At 35.4% G+C, this 16,921-nt stretch overlaps 2 protein-coding genes across 2 annotated transcripts in view; both read right to left on the bottom strand.

The window, feature by feature from the left end:
- The window catches only part of EFCAB3 (EF-hand calcium binding domain 3), a 123,726-nt gene extending 119,738 nt beyond the window's left edge, over nucleotides 1-3,988 (bottom strand). Inside the window, exons 1-3 of the mRNA XM_045814333.2 lie at nucleotides 3,892-3,988; nucleotides 2,912-2,965; nucleotides 2,253-2,357 (exon numbers count right to left, since the gene is read on the bottom strand). Of these exons, the coding sequence (XP_045670289.2) occupies nucleotides 2,253-2,313 (61 nt within the window). The 5' untranslated portion in view covers nucleotides 2,314-2,357; nucleotides 2,912-2,965; nucleotides 3,892-3,988. The remainder of the gene's footprint in view (nucleotides 1-2,252; nucleotides 2,358-2,911; nucleotides 2,966-3,891) is intronic.
- Nucleotides 3,989-5,092: 1,104 nt separating this feature from the next.
- The window catches only part of LOC123803164 (EF-hand calcium-binding domain-containing protein 13-like), a 45,342-nt gene continuing 33,513 nt past the window's right edge, over nucleotides 5,093-16,921 (bottom strand). The window contains 9 exon segments of the mRNA XM_087854722.1: nucleotides 5,093-5,176; nucleotides 5,178-5,272; nucleotides 6,083-6,187; nucleotides 8,005-8,058; nucleotides 9,696-9,800; nucleotides 10,497-10,550; nucleotides 10,650-10,754; nucleotides 11,130-11,183; nucleotides 11,799-11,903. Of these exon segments, the coding sequence (XP_087710848.1) occupies nucleotides 5,093-5,176; nucleotides 5,178-5,272; nucleotides 6,083-6,187; nucleotides 8,005-8,058; nucleotides 9,696-9,800; nucleotides 10,497-10,550; nucleotides 10,650-10,754; nucleotides 11,130-11,183; nucleotides 11,799-11,903 (761 nt within the window).

The raw sequence follows: 16,921 nt of genomic DNA on the forward strand, positions 1-16,921 counted from the left end.
TAAAGAAGATGATAGTGGAATGATAACTTCAATGAGCTGAACAAAAATAACCATCCACGAGAGTTTTTAGAATTTTAAACCAGAGAAAATATCTTTCAAAAAATAAGGGTAAAATAAAGATGTTTTATGCCAAAAACCTCTCCCAAATCATTGTCACTAGCAGATCCTAAATGAAAGAAATTACTTCAAGCAGAAGAGAAGTTATCCCAAATGAAAAGTCTGAAGTAAAAGAAAGAATGAATAGCAAAGAAAAGGCAAAAGTGGGTAAATCTGAATGAATATTGGCTTTATAAAACATTGCTCTAATATTTTGCTGAGGTAAAAGAATACAAAAGATAGTATTAAAAGACATGAAACAACATTAACTTAGGGAAGGGGGAAAATGGAGTTAAAATGTTCTTTTTTAAAAAAAAAAAGATTTCATTTATTTATTTGAGAGAGAGAGAGAGAGCATGAGTGGGGGAGGCCCAGAAAGAGAGGGACAAGCAGACTTCCTGTTGAGCAGGGAGCCCACACGGGGCTCGATCCCAGGACCCTGAGATCATGACCTGAGCTGAAGTCAGACGCTTAACCCACTGAGCCACTCAGGCGCCCCTGGAGTTAAAATGTTCTTAGGTCCTTGTACTATCCAGCAGGAAATGAATTTGGAGGGGCACTAATCTGCAAGATTATATGATTTTCTTTAGCAAGGCTCAGCAATAGAAGTGAAGATCTGAATGACCAGGATGACCAAATGTTGGGAGTTTTATAGAGTAGGTATGGCGGAGAGAGTAGTTGGACAGTGAAAGAAGTAAAGTTAAAAGACAGTTATGTATGGAAAGAAAATGTGGGGCTCCATCCCAGGACCCTGAGATCATGACTTGAGCCAAAACCAAGAGTCAGATGCTTAGCGAGCTGAGCCACTCAGATGTCCCTAGAAGGCTGTTTTTTAATGTATGTATGTTATGTAATCTCTACACCCAGTTTGCTGGGTGGGGCTCAAACTCACAACCCTGATATCAAGAGTTGCATGCTCTTCTGACTGAGCCAGCCAGGTACTCCTAGAAGGCTATTTTAAAGAGAAGATAAAACATAGCTGTTTAAAAGTTCCAAAGGTAGACCAGGAAGGAATAACGTAAGCCAGTGCCAAAACACAGGGAGAAGGCATCAGGAAGTTGGTATATCACAAAGGTATAGAGGAACTCTTGGTTCACAACCTTGAAAGCTTCCTGGATGAAATCTAAAACTGGCCCCCATAAACAGAGGGCAAAGAGAGACCAGAGAAAGAGGCAGACCACTCCAGACTGGTAGGTGGCAGATTTAATAAGCAAGGGAACTTACATACAAAGCTTCTCCTGGGTGGCTGGAAGATGAGTAGATCTCTGCATCTACCCTCCCGAATCTTAAAAGTTCATATAGAGGCCTTAACTGGGTTCAGTCATGTATACTGTCCAGATGACTTCAAAACACGTTACTTCCTCAAGACTGCATCCTTGAACATGGCTCCCACTCTAAGAATGGTGCGCAGAGCATATATTCCAGGGACAGGGGAGGAAGTGAGGAGCCTCTGGTTGCTTGGGTCTGGCTCGAGGGTCAACTAGTAGCCACACCCTTTTGATTATTTCCTCCAACAGGAATGTATAGCTGGGTGACAAGACTTTTTTTTTTCTTTTTCAAGTTTTTATTTAAATTCCAGTTAGTTAACATACGGTATAATACTAGTTTCGGATACAGAATTTAGTGATTCATCACTTATATACAACACCCAGTGCTCATCACAAGTGTCCTCCTTAATACCCATCACCCATCTAACCCATCCCCCTGTTCACCTCCCCTCCAGCAACCCTCATTTTGTTTTCTACAGTTAAGAGTCTATTTTACAGTTTGCCTCTCTCTTTTTTCCCCCTATGTTCATCTGTTTTGTTCCTTAAATTCCACATATGAGTAAAATCATATGGTATTTGGGTGACAAGACTTTTAAAAGATATTTAAATCACGTAGTTAATCTGAAATTAGAAACCTCTTCTCTGTGGGTAATAAGCCCTCTTTTAGCCTTTTCCAAGTAAATACTTACCACCTATAACTCACTCTAACACATTTACCATGCACCCTGAGATTAATGAAAATATATTGAATCAAAATATTCTTTTGTGTTTAAAGAGTTAAAAAGAGTTAAAAAGTCATATTAACACCCAAACATTCCAGGAATTCTCAAACATAAGATTATAAATCTAAATTTCCCGTAGAAGATCTCTAATATCTATGATGCTCACCATCAGTTGGCAGGTTTTGTAACAAATCTCTAAGTTTCTCATCTGGGAGCTTGATTTTCATGTTTTCTAAAATGTCTTCCAGCTTACTGACATCAACTTTCCCACCTAAAGAAAGAATAAGGAACACAAGAGAAATTTAATGACTTTCCTGAAGGAGAAAATTTCAATGAATCCCCATACACCGTGGGTAGCAGCAAAAATATCAATGACTCAACACATTGAAGTGTCCACAAAGGCGGACAAAATGAAATTAGAGTCGTAACCTCTTCCTTGGTCTTGAGGACAATCCTACAAAGTACAAATTCATTCTCCAATGAATTATAATGGTAGAGACAACAAACTGAAAACTTCCTTCTGATAGGTGGGGCATAAATGCTCAGTTTAGTTCCCCCAGTCACTGAAATACCCTGAATAACTGCCGATTCTTTACCTCAGATTTTCTATGTAGACCCAGATTGAAATCTACTCTTAAACTAAATTTGACAAAAACCAAACTTACTAAGCAGCAAAATGAAAGGTTTTGAACAAGGCAGCTATATTCAAAATAGCAAAATCAGTTCAGATGAGAGGTGGTAAGATCCACAAGAGAACAGCTAAATGATAATGCAAATATGAGGCAGGAGAATCTTATTTATCTTTCTTGTCATCACAATACTTACGATTGAAAGATTTCACAGCATCTAGTGATGTATTTTTATATACATTTCCATAATCTGTAAGAAAAGGCACAATGGACATCACAGATAAAATGATATCGATATTTAAAGAGACAGAGCAAATGTATCATTTCGCAAAGATACTTTTAAATGATCTGCCTTAGAGAAAGACAATTATCGTATGATTTCTCTCATCTATGGAACATAAGAACTAGGAAGATCGGTAGGGGAAGAAAGGGATAAAGAAAGGGGGGTAATCAGAAGGGGGAATGAAGCATGAGAGACTATGGACTCTGAGAAACAAACTGAGGGCTTCAGAGGGGAGGGGGGTGGGGGAATGGGATAGACTGGTGATGGATAGTAAGGAGGGCACGTATTGCATGGTGCACTGGGTTTTATACGCAACTAATGAATCATCGAACTTTACATCAGAAACCAGGGATGTACTGTACGGTGACTAACATAATATAATAAAAAAAATTAAAAAAAATAAATAAATGATCTGCCTTAGAGATAACTTTGATTTTTACCCTCCAGTAAATCTGAAACCATAGAATGGAGAAAACTCTCAGAGTGCTGTGTCTGACCAAGTGCAAAGCCAGTAATTGGTGGCAAATGCCATAATGGTATATGAACACATCTTTGACTTTTCCTTCTTTCTCGTACTCCTTTCTACTCCTCCCACTCTTACTTTTTTCTTACATCTCTCCGCTTAACTTTTAGTTTTGAAGGTGACAACAATATAGCTGAAAATTTTATATCCAAAGGCAGGATTCAAGAAAATAGAGTTGCTGATTCCCAAAGAAAGAACTAAAATTACACTTTCCAAAGGAAGAACAAGGCCATGCTAAAATTTCTTAGACATTCTTTTTGTTGTTGTTTTAAAATTAGGATAAGTAATAAATACAGTTTTTTGTTAAAGTTGTCTTAAACACACAGGACCAACCTCCCTTGAAAGCTCTAATAGTACTTGAAATGCTTACCATCAACTCGAAGATCTTTTACCAGTTCCAGGTATTCTTTAGGTGTGAATTCTATCCCAATGTCTTCCAAAATATTCTTCAGATCTTTGACATTAACTTTTTCTCCTTTAAAAAAGAGAAATGGCAAGTATAGTTGACACTATTATTTAAGTATCTAAGTATTATTATCTAAGTATTCAAGTATCCTAATTATCTAAGTATTCAAAAAATGAAATAAAATTGCCCATGTTCATACATCACCATCCCCAGCTGCTAGCTAAAAGACAAAGGTACAGTAAGACCTGTTCAGTGGAGTAAAGGGCAGGGAGAGAATTAGAACTTATTTCCTTGACCCTAGGGAAAGAAGCACTTTTATAACACTGGGGTTAAGAAAGCACAGTTCCCAGTAAACTGTGGATTTAGGTAATTGTCTCATAAATTAGGATGTAAAGGTTAACCTAATATTGCTTTCTGCTTTTCCTAAAATTATTAGATTATTTGGCCAATATTCTAATTTTTACTTCAACTATTATTGTGGTAATCTAGATCAAGGATTGGCAAACTTTTCCTGTACAGAGTCAGATAGTAAATATTTTGGCATTTGCAGGAAATAGATCCTCTGTTGCAGCTACTCAACTCTGCTATTGTAGCAAAAAACAGCCATTAACAATACGTAAATGAAGAATACGACTGTGTTCCAATAAAACTTTATTTATAAAAACATCCAGAGGACTAGATTTGGTATATGGCTTGTAGTTTATCCTTGATATAGATTTTCAGTTTTTTCAGTGGTGAAGATCAGAAGCATTATTATTGGAGTATTTTAGAGGACATAGGACTTGCTACAGAGAAATGAGAAAAAGATTTTAATCCAGACAACCCTAAGTCTGAATCTGGACAATTAGACACAAGCACTTGTAACAACATCCTTGTAACCACCATCTAGGTGAGAAACAGAACACTGATAACACCCTGGGGGTCTCTCATAGTCTTTTCCAATCCCTACCCACAATCTTTCTCTAGAGGTTATCACTATCCTGACTTTCTGGACAGTGATTTCTTGCTTTTATTTATATATTTTTCACATTATTAGGGTTAGGGAACACTTCACGTCATTTATGAAAGCATTTTTATAGAGGCAAATGAAGCAAAATGAAGGACTATGCTGTTATATAGCTAATAAAATTATGATATTTTAAAAGAAGAATAGGCAATATAAAATTCAGGAGAGTGTTATCTCAAAGTGGGAAGGGTATAGGGCATAGGGTATGTGCTCAATGAAAAGACAAGATGGGAAAATGTCATTAAAGAATTAGAATTTTAATCTTAATGATAACTTTTAGCTTGCCTGTAACTGCTGTCACATCACTCATCACTTTTTTCAGAGAAACATTTCCATCAGCTGTAATACATAACATAAAAAAATCAGACAATGACACAAGACAGGAAAGTGACGTAGGGCCCAATGGAAGTCCATATATTCTATTAAATAATTTGTGTTCACCTTAAATTTATATTTCCTGGTTTGAGTGCTTGATTCCTTATTAGTAAGAAGGGCAATGGCATTTGGTCCATGTCCCTTAAACACAGGGTCTGACTATGACAAATGTAGTATCTCCAGTTCTTAGGTCTTCAGATACTTTCTTATAAGCATGGCAAAAAATATCATCCATAAAGGTCAATTAGTTTTGTTGTGTTTGTTTTTGGTGAACCTTCCGTCTAGCACAGATACTAAGCAAGGGGCTTCACATCTTCCACCTATTCACAATAAGCTTTTCTCAAGCGTTTCAACTCTTGTATCTGTCTCAAAATGGTGGTGACAAAGGCTTAGTGGATATTTGAGGAAATATTAATGATGTTCTATTAGTTCCTATTATGGATATTTTTTTCTCCATTATTTCAGGCTCTTTTGGTTACACATTCATTCATTTCCCCCACTGCTCCCATGTATGTTTCTCTCTACCATTCTCTAGCAGGATATCAGTTGTGAATATCCTCTCAGTAGTAATCATTGTTGAGCACAGTGATAGTTTCAGATGAATACAGGTGAAAAAAGACAGGATTTCTTTTTACTTTAAGACCAAGTTCTTCTCCATGATTCTTAAAAATATCTTAAACTCCTCAAATCAATCTAGTTTTAGAAATTTTTATATATGACCCCAAAATTCTAAGCTCTCCCCTAAAAGACAAAATAATTGTTTACAATGCTCACCATCCATAGGTTGATTTTGTACTACACTTCTAAGCTCCTTATTTTTGAGCTTGATCCCCATGCTCCCCAGAACTGTGTTCACGTTATTGACACCAATCTTTCCTCCTTAGAAAGGGATAGAGATGTAAGAAAAAAAACCAATAAAGACACAATATGAAAATTACTTCTTGTGCTAATGAGTTAATTCAACTCTCAATAGGCCTGGCTGCTGGTTAGGGTGTTAACTGGAATTATCTTATTGGAAAGTGGTTTGGCCAATAACTATCATGATTCTTTAAAATGTTCATAACTCTTAGCCCACTAATTCCACTTTTGGGAATGCAGAAAAAGCAATACCTTAGGGGAGAGGGAAATGTTCATTATAATCTTACTTGTAATAAGGAAGGAAGGAAGGGAAGGAGGGAGGGATGAGGGAGAGAGGAAGGAGGGAGGGAGGGAAGAAAAAAGGAGGGAGGGAAGGAGGAAGGAGGGAAGGAGGGAGGAAGGAAGGAGGGAGGAAGGAAGGAGGGAGAAAGAACGAATGAACGAACTTACAATTTAAATTTCTAATGACAGGGTATTGGTAAGTAAACCATTATATTTTCGTTCCATAGAAAACTACAGAGTCATAGCTGTTCCAAAAGGTGATTGCCACAGGAAAAAAATGTTATTTTATAGGATGAAGTTGTATCATGCAGTCATTTAACATATATGAATTAAAATCATATGCCCAGTAAAAATATACATCAAATGAACAATGTAAATAATGTTTGTGATTCTCTCTGACATTTGCAGTCAGCAAGCACATAAACAGAGTGAATCTCAGATGGACAACATCAATTTATTATTCTATCACATGGATTCATTTCCCCTCAACCTACCCTATTGTAACTATCTTAAGTCAATGTGATTCTAGTATTGGATGCAGTTTTAATATTATGGCTCTTAGGTAAGCCAACTACTTTATCTAACTGCTTAACTATAGGGATAACAATGTATTCCAACATTGCAAGAAAAAGTGACTATGTTTGACTTATCATGACAAGTATGTTGGTGTTTTTTATAGAGCCTTCCAATGGAATTTCAGAGCACTTTTGACTCAATGAGATTATTCCTAGTTTAACTATGGTAGGATTATGAATGATTATTTTTTCTTTAATTTATATTTAGTGGGCATATGACACCTTTTTTTTTTTTTAAAGATTTTATTTATTTATTTGACAGAGAGAGACAGCCAGCGAGAGACGGAACACAAGCAGGGGGAGTGGGAGAGGAAGAAGCAGGCTCCCAGCAGAGCAGGGAGCCTGATGCGGGGCTCAATCCCAGGACCCTGGGATCATGACCTGAGCCGAAGGCAGACGCTTAATGACTGAGCCACCCAGACACTCCATATGACACCTTTTATATTGAAAAAATAGAACTCGGGCGCCTGGACGGCTCAGTGAGTTAAGCATCCGACTCTTGATTTCGGCTCAGGTCATGATCTCAGGGTGATGAGACTGAGCCCCGCACTGGGCTCCATGCTGGGCATGGAGCCTGCTTAAGATTCTCTCTCTCCCTCTCCTTCTGCTTTTTCCCCTGGCTCGCTATCTCTAAAACAAACAAACAAAAAACCAAAAAAGACAAATAGAAAAAAACTAACAATTCATAGCTGAGCATTATGATGCTTATTTTCAGTACTGTGAAGGCTAATAGTCTAATTAGATCTATCCAAAAGTGCACAGAAAGACAATTGTGGAGATCCTTAGGACTGATTCCTTTGAGTCTGAACCTGGGATCAAGCCTATACAGCATTAATAAAAAAAAAAAAAAAGAAAAGACTTTAAGATTAATATATAGAAGGAATGGCAGAGTAATCATGATCTGATAACTAGGAAAAAAATACAAATACAGAGATTAAAAATCTCAATTTTATATACTTTCTCATTATATTTCTTACCCACCTTTGAAAGACTTCAAAGCTGATAGCAATCTATTCTGAAAAACTTTCTTATCATCTGTAAGAAAAAGCACAGTTCAGGACAGAGAATGAGTCACAAATAGAATACAAGGGTCAGAGTTTTCTTTGTGCAACTAACTGCAGAAATCTATCCACTTTCACCTTCAAATCATGATGAAAGCAATCAAGCAATGAAAAAGTTCTCACTGTGGTATAGAGTGATGTATGGTGTAGGAGTAAAGAGCCTAGGTTCAAATTCTTGTTCTGCTGCTGCCTAGCTTTGTTGCCTTAAGCAACAAACTGTGGCCTTTCTGTGCCACAGTTTCCTCCACTGTAAAATGGGCATAAGGTGTCATCATTGTGTGGGGTGAGGACAAAACTTGGCACATCATTAGGGCTCAACAAATGTTAGCTGTTATTTTCACTAGATTGAGTAATGGATCCGCTAATCATGCCACTGGGTGTCTACCCCCCCTGCCCCGCCCCAAATACAAAAACACAAATTCAAAGGGATACATGCACCCTTATGTTTATAGCAGCATTATTTATAACAGCCAAATTATGGAAGCACCCCAAGTATGTACCGATAGATAAATGGATAAAGAAGATGTGGTATATATGTATACTGTATTATATATAAAGATACCATATTTATATATATATATATATATATATATATATATATATATATATATATATATGTATGTTTTATATATATAATGGAATATTATTCAGCCACAAAAAAGAATGAAATGTTGCCATTTGCAATGACATAGATGGAGCTAGAGGGTATTATACTAAGTGAAATAAGTCAGAGAAGGACAAATACCGTATGATCTCATTCATACATGGAATTAAGATCAAAACAAACAAGCAGAGGAAAAAAAAGAGAGAGAGAGAGACACCAAGAAACAGACTCTTAACTATAGAGAACAAACTGCTGTAGGTGGGGTGACGGGTGAAATAGGTGATGGGGATTGAGAAGCACACTTGTGGTTGCCTGGGTGGCTCAGTCAGTTAAGAGTCTGACTTCAGCTCAGGTCATGATCTTGGAGTCCTGGGATTGAGCCCTGTGTTGGGCTCCCTACTCAGCAGGGAGTCTGCTTGTCCTTTTCCCTCGCTCCTCTCCCTGCTTATGCTCTCTCTCTCAAATAAATAAGTACAATCTTTTTTTAAAAAAAGTACACTGGGTGGTTATGGATTGTTGAATATATTGTACACCTGAAACTACTATAACACTGTATGTTAGCTACACTGGAATTAAAATAAAAACTTAGTTTAAAAAAAAGGAAATTGAACTTAACAGAGGGAGGAGTTTTCAGGGTTTGGCCTTGGGAGGGATAAGGATTAGGAAAAGGGACACTCCAGGGGCAATGTAAGGAAAAGTGACTGGGAGAGAACAGGAATTTATGAGGACTTCTGCAATGTTACTGAGAGAGACAAGACGTAAATCCTTCTTTCCTCTCCCTTTCAAAATCATCAGTAACACCTTCCTCAACACTGATTTTGTGGAAAAGCATTCTTTTGACAGTTGAGTTCTGTACTTGAACCAGCACAGAGTAACAGACTGTTCATATGGAAGCCAGAGCTGAAGGATGGGTGCAGGTAACCCCTGAACACGTGTCACTTTAAATTACAAATATCACAAGCTGGACCATAAAACTGAACTCTCTGCAGGTTGCAGATGCAGCTCACCATCAATTGGTAGTGATTTTCGTAGATCAAGACATTCCTTGTCATTGACTTCTATCCCCATGTCTCTAAGGATGTTTTTCAGATCAGTGGCATCAATCTTTTCTCCTTTGAAAATACAGTGTTTATAGGTGAAAATTTTAGAAATTAATAACTCAATATCATGGAGGTTCAAAAGGTTCATAAGAACATGTTATTGACCTATATAATATGTATTTTAAAATATACTTAAAATAGCTTATATGGCATCATTCCCAATTCGGGATTAAAGAGCAAAGGTAAAATGGGATGTAGAAATAGTGTCTCATTAGGAATCAAAGCAAATTTGTTCTTAAATTACTGATATAAGAAAGTATCTCATAATTTGGGGGATAATGTGCAGAATAAAATCTAGTTGCCAAATTGGATGATGAATTGCCAAAAGAAATAATTATGGCAGGAGATCTTATACTGACTTATGTGATCGATTGTTCACAAAATCCATATTATCTTGAGCTTTACAAAACTTTACCTTATTTACTCATACGCTTACCTAAAATTTAGCTATTTACATGTAGGCAAAGACATGTATACATATATGAGAAAAACATCTCTGCAGTATATAGGACTTGTTACCAAAAACAAGTCCTGCAGTTTATTTTTAAAACAGATAATCCAAGATCAAATGGATTTTATCAGGCAGAAATATTTTACAATAACTGGGTAAGATGGCAAACTTAATATGAACAATAGACTACTGGGACAATAACATTTAAAATATAATTTATTATAAAGCATTAGGGTTTCACTGTTATAGAAACTCACCTGTAAAATCTTTCATTTTCAGTGTCACATCTTCCAGACCAACCTTCCCATCAGCTGTAAGACAAAGAGTAGTCCCAGACCAAAAATGAGACTGTTACTTCTCTCAAACCCAAGCTGTCCTAAAGGGGATACATTTTTATGTACAATGCTCACCATCAACTGGTAGGTCTTGTGAAAAATCTTCAAGTTCTTTACGTGAGAGCTTAATCCCCATATTTTCTAGAAATGTGTCCAGGTTATTCATATCAACCTTTCCTCCTTGGGAGAGACAAAGTATCATAAAAACAACCAAGATGTGGAAAAATTCCTTATTAACTCATGGATATTATGGTTCTCACTTTACTCATGAAGACATTAAGGTCCAGTAAGACCTAACCAAGCGTACAAGGAGGATCAACATTAAAACTAGACGTAGAGTCTCATCGTTTGACTGTATCTTTTGTTCATATCAACATAGTTCAAGTTATAAAAGGGCTAGGTAATTTTCCAGGGATTTATGGCATATATAACATATCCATAAATATTGGAAAATACATATATGAAATTTTTAATGTAATGAAAATAAACCAGTGTATATGAAAAATAAGAGAATATCTCAGATTTATCTGCTTTCTCATTATAATTCTCACTCACTTTTAAGAGTCTTCACACCATCCAGTAACCTTTTTTGATACACCTTTCCTTCAGCTGTAAGAAAAAGGCATAACTCAGGTGAGAGAAAAATAATAAGGAAGATTCACCTAAACAATAAATATTCTACAATTCTTCCCCTAATTCCATAATTTCAAAAAGATAGACTTTTTAATGAGTTTTCTGAAATTTACTTAATTTGTTCTCAAATAATAACTAAGTTTGTTTGGAGAAAGATTTTAATGAGGCAAATTTATTCACACTTCCATGAAAGGCAAGGATTATGGCTTAAAACTTATAAAACATATATCTCATTTGATTTACTTTTATCTCTGATTTCTTTCCTTACACTCTTTATTTTGCCATTTTTACATCTTTCCACTTACTCTCAGGAATATTAATGGAACCAAGGACAACAATACACATACGTTATTGTCAGGATTAAGTGAAACAGCCATTGACTACCGCAATAAAAACTAAATGATCCAAATTTTCTTTGGCAAAAATCAAATAATTAAAAAGAAAATTGCATTCTAAAATAAAAAAAGTTTTCAAAAATGATTAAACAAAACAAAACAACCTGGTAACAATCTGGTATCATTTTAGAAGAAAATCCCACAGTCAAGCACTCTAAAGCTCCTTGAAGTACACATACGTATTTTAAATCCTTACCATCAAGTGGCAGAGTTTTTACTAAATTAAAGTACTCCCTGTCCGTGACCTCAAGTTTCATGTCGTTCAGAGCGTCAGATACACCACTGACATCCACCTGCTCTCCTAGAAGGGACAGAAACGGTGACAAGGAAGAATTTGGGAAGAACACAAAATTAGTGAGTTACTACAATCAAATGCTGTTAACTAGCAATATTTTTATTCATGTGCCATTAAGATAATTTCATGGGTAGTTAAAAATCACATATTCTATAACAAACAAAAAATTAATATCACCTTGACTGATTATATAAACACATAAAAAATAAAAGAAATAATAATTTGGGTCTTTCCTTCACAAAATAGAAATGTAAGTAGTTTTCCTGATAGTTTGAAATTATAATTATGTTAGGAACAGTATAATGTTAGGCACATAAATCTAGAAAGGTGCATAGATTATATGCTTATATGAATACAATATACATAAAAATGCACACAGCTAGTGCTTGTTAGAAAGTATATTTCAAAAACAGGGCCTCGGACTTCCAATAATTTTTGTTTTGTACTATTTTTATGGTAAATAATATCTGATTATTGTAAATAGTTTTATACTTTGTAACTTTAGAAAGGAAAAACAATTTTGGTTTAATTAAGTGTTTTGGTTTAAATCAGTGGAAAGTGAATCTCTGAAAGCTTACTGTCTGGAACCCTAAACTTTTAATCAATAAATTAGATACATTACATATTTCAAATGTGTATGTCTAGTATGGATATTTCTTTTTATTTATTCTGCTTAGGAGTCACTTGACTTCTTTAAATTGGAACTATTTATCTGTTCTGGAAAATTCTTTTCAAATATTGCCTCTGCCTTGCTCTCTTTATCTTTTCTTCCTGAAATTCCAATTAAATATATGTTAGATTTTCTTGTCTATCCTCTGTGCCTCTTAACCTCTCTTTCATATTTCCCATTTCTTTGTCTTTCTGTGCTATATACCTTGTAATTTCTTAAGTTCCTTAGTTGTTTCTTCAGCTGTTTTTATAAATACTGTTAAAATCTTCAAACGTTTTAAATTTTTACTATTTTCATTTCTCAAAAGTCTATTTGGTTCTTTATCAAATCTGTTTGCTCTTGACTCAAATGTATTCAAGCCTCTCTTTTAACTATTACATTATATTAAGCATGCTTATTTAATAATTTTTGGTCTGATAATTTCAAAATCTAAAATCTTCACTGATCTGATTCTGCTTAATGTTGTTCATAATGGGTATCTTATTCATAGTGTCTCATTTCCTTGTGTATTTAATAATTTTAAACTATGAACTGCTCTTTATGTGAAATTCTTTGTTTTGAGAAGAAGAGTACCCTCTAAGAAAAGAGTCAGATTGATTCATTCTAGATTATCAGTGCACGAGGTTAGGCCATGCTTCCAGAGTGTTAACACAGTACATCAATAGTGTACATTAAAAGACCCATTGCTTATTATAGCTTATCCCTTAATTCAATAGCCTTGACGATATCCTTCTTGCTTCAGAGCAATTGCAGTTTCCAAATTGCTAGTCAAAGCATCTTTAATCTCATATTAAGATCATATATAAAGCTGATGATACTATATGCAATTATAATCTCTATTGCTAATGAAAATATCCAATATTTTTTGACTAGTTGGTTACTAATTATGGAATATTCCTACTCTCTCCCCATATTATTATCCATTGGTATAACACTCTCAACGAGTGACTGTTACCTTTACCCTATGAAGAAGATTTCTACTTCTGTAATTATAATTTCCGTAATTGTATTTCTGTAGTTCAATAAGTGTCCATGTCCTAAACAGATCTTTTGGGTATTTCAGTACCACACTCTGACTTAATATTATTTGTTGATGGGTCTTGTCTTAATAGTGAAAAGAGACCATAGTAGGTTAAAGATGCAATAATTACTTTAGTTTCTCTTGAAAGATCTAAGTCCTTAACAGATACAAGATTGGTTCAAGTGACTGAATATTGGCCCTTTCTAGAGATTTCAAATTGGTTAAACTAAATGATAGGTGATATACTTTTACAGCAATTATTACTTGGTGCCTTGATGCTGCTCAAAGACATTGCTATCTTTAAGGTAGAAAAGCCCACAGTAAAACAGATGGTATAAAGACTAGAGAAAATGCTTTAGCAGATCTTACTAAATAGACTGTGCAGAAAAGCATTAACATAGCAGGCCTGAGGCTGCTCTCTTCAGAAGAGTCTGCTTGCTATGTTGGTATTTGGCTGGCATCTGGGAACTTGAATTTCAGAATGTTCCCTTCAATACCAACTGAAAAGGCTAGTTCACTGTGCCTAAACTTGTGTAAACAATGTGATTTTTGGTGAATATTTGTTTTTCTTCTGGGAGTCTGGTATATTATAGTTGATAGGCAGAGGATGCCTATGTGAGTAGCTCCAAATAAAAAACCATGGAGACTGAGTCTCCAATGGGCTTCCCTGAGCACATATGTGTAACTACATTTTTGCTGCTGGAAGGAAGGTATGCTATGTGTGACACCTCATAACAAGGAGAGCATAGGAAGCCTGCACATGGATTCTTCTAGAAGCTCCCTATATCTTTTTTTCTTATTGATCCAGCTCTATCCTTGGTGTTGTATCATACGGTACTATGGGTTTTGACAAACGCAATATGTCATGTATTGACCATTACAGTAACATACAGAATAGTTTCACTGACCTTAAGTTCTGTTGTGGTCCTTACATTCATCTCTCCTCCCTGTGCCACCCCCCTAACTCCTGGCAACCACTGATCTTTCCATTTCTTTCCATAGATTGATAGCTCAATTATTTTATCATTGAATACTATTTCATTACATGGATGTATCACAGTTGATCTATTCTTCTATTCAAGGACATCTTACTTGCTTGCAAGTTTTGGCAATTATAAATAAAGCTGCTATAAACATTTGTGTGCAGGTTTTTGTGTTCACATGGTTTCAACTCATTTGGGTAAATACCTAATTTGTGATTATTGGATCTTATGATAAGATTAAGTTTATCTTTGTAAGAAACTGCCAAATGGTCTTCCAAAAGTGACATACCATTTTGCATTCCTCTTTTTGGCGGTTCTAATAGGTGTGTAGCATTCCCTCATTATTTTAATTTGCAATTCCCTAATGACATATGATGTTAAGCATCTTTTCATATCCTTATTTGCCATCTGTATATCTTCTTCGGTGAGGTAAATATTCAGATCTTTTGCTCACTTTTTAATTAGGTTGTTTCCTTATTGCTGAGTTTTAAGAATTCTTTAAGTATTTTGGATATAAGTCCCTTATCAGATATGTGTTTTACAAATATTTCCTGCCAGTTTGTGGTTCATCTTTTCATTTTTTTAAAAATTAAAGTTCTTTTTGAAGGACCTTTTATAGATAATAGAAAAACAAGTGTAGGACCAGATTCAAAGATTCCATTATAGAAGCACAAAATTGACCTCAATTTTGTAAAGAAATAATTGGAATGGCCAGGTTATAATTTTCATGAGGATAAGATATGGCAAAGCCAGGATTGCTACCTGGTTGCATCAGATAATATTTCAAAATGACATTTGCCAAAATCTTACATAAAATAACCCATCACTATAGGAACAAATTTTCCACATTATTAAACACTGATTAGGATATTTTGTATTATATTAGTGGATATCACCAATTCATGACTCATCTGAAATGAAAATAATTATGGAAAATCTGTAACTTTGAGCCCTGGGTTAGAACCACACCCTAAGGAACCCTTTGGGCATATCCAAATGGATTTTATATAGTTGCTTCTCTCTGAGTTACGAATATGTACTAATAATATTATGTTTATTTTCTGGATGGGCTGAAATACTCTCTCATCAAAAATCCATAGCACTCATACTAGGCCAACAAACTTGGATATCCTGCTACCCACTTAGAGCATTCCATCTTATCTATTCAACTATAGGGCAATATGCTTTATTTTGGTAATTATTCATGATTATACAAGACGTTTTACCTATTATTTAGAAACTTCAATGTGTCTGAATACCAAAACTTCCGGAAAAATGGAAGAGACATTATCAGAACTGCAAAATTATATTAGAGACTGAAATTGAGGTTCTCCAGAGTGTCCAAGAAGCAGGTGGTTCATGTAAGTCACCTGCTGACCCAAGATGCAAGATCCTTAGAACAAGCGGAAAACTTCATGAAGTAGAGAGCTTCCATCCAAGACCATGAGAATAAGAAAACACTGAGTGTCGGTGCTTTGTGTATTTTTTCACATTGTTTTTATTCATTATTTTTGTCATATCTTTTCTTCTTATTATTTAGTATTATACACTTCTGACTTTACCTATCATGATCTCCCTTACTTCTACCAATAACTTATTGAGGTTTAAGTTTTACTAGAGACAATCACTTTGCTAGAGTTAGGACAGTCCCAACTCTATAACTCGGCCTTTTACTAGCAAACCAATTTAAAGAATTACTGTAGGGCTGGGCACCTGGTGGCTCAGATGGTTAAGCCACTGCCTTCGGCTCAGGTCATGATCCTGGAGTCCCGGGATTGTATTCTACATCAGGCTCCCCGCTCAGCAGGGAGTCTGCTTCTCCCTCTGACCCTCCCCGCTCTCATGCGCGGGTGTGTGCGCCCTCTCTCCCTCTCTCTCATTCTCTCTTTCTCAAATAAATGAACAAAATCTTAAAAAAAAAAAGAATTACTACAGGGCTAATTGAAAATTTATGTGCATGAATCGTGCATGACTTTCTGATGGTTTCAATGGATCTTGTCTTCTTAGTCCAAGGATATAGAAACTTTTCTGGGGAAATAAATAATATCTGGTGGAAGAGATTCCTAAGTATAATATATTCTATCCATAGTAATAAAAAAATTTGTGACTGACTTAGCATATAATATAGTTCACGCCCTATCATTCAGTACAATAAACCAGTTAAAATTTCCTAAATGACAGAATTTCTTTGAATTTTCTTTTGACCAACTATAGGGGGGATATGCACAATTGTTAATAAGCCAGCACTTGGATTCACACTATAGATCTAATTTATCTATACATTTATTGTACTTGGATTCACACTATAGAGCTAATTTATCTAAGAAAAGAAAAGACAACTTGGGTATAT

The sequence above is a fragment of the Ursus americanus genome, chromosome 23 (genome assembly GCF_024610735.1).
Source record: "Ursus americanus isolate L20-20 chromosome 23, mUrsAme1.1.p, whole genome shotgun sequence".
NCBI lineage: Eukaryota > Metazoa > Chordata > Mammalia > Carnivora > Ursidae > Ursus > Ursus americanus.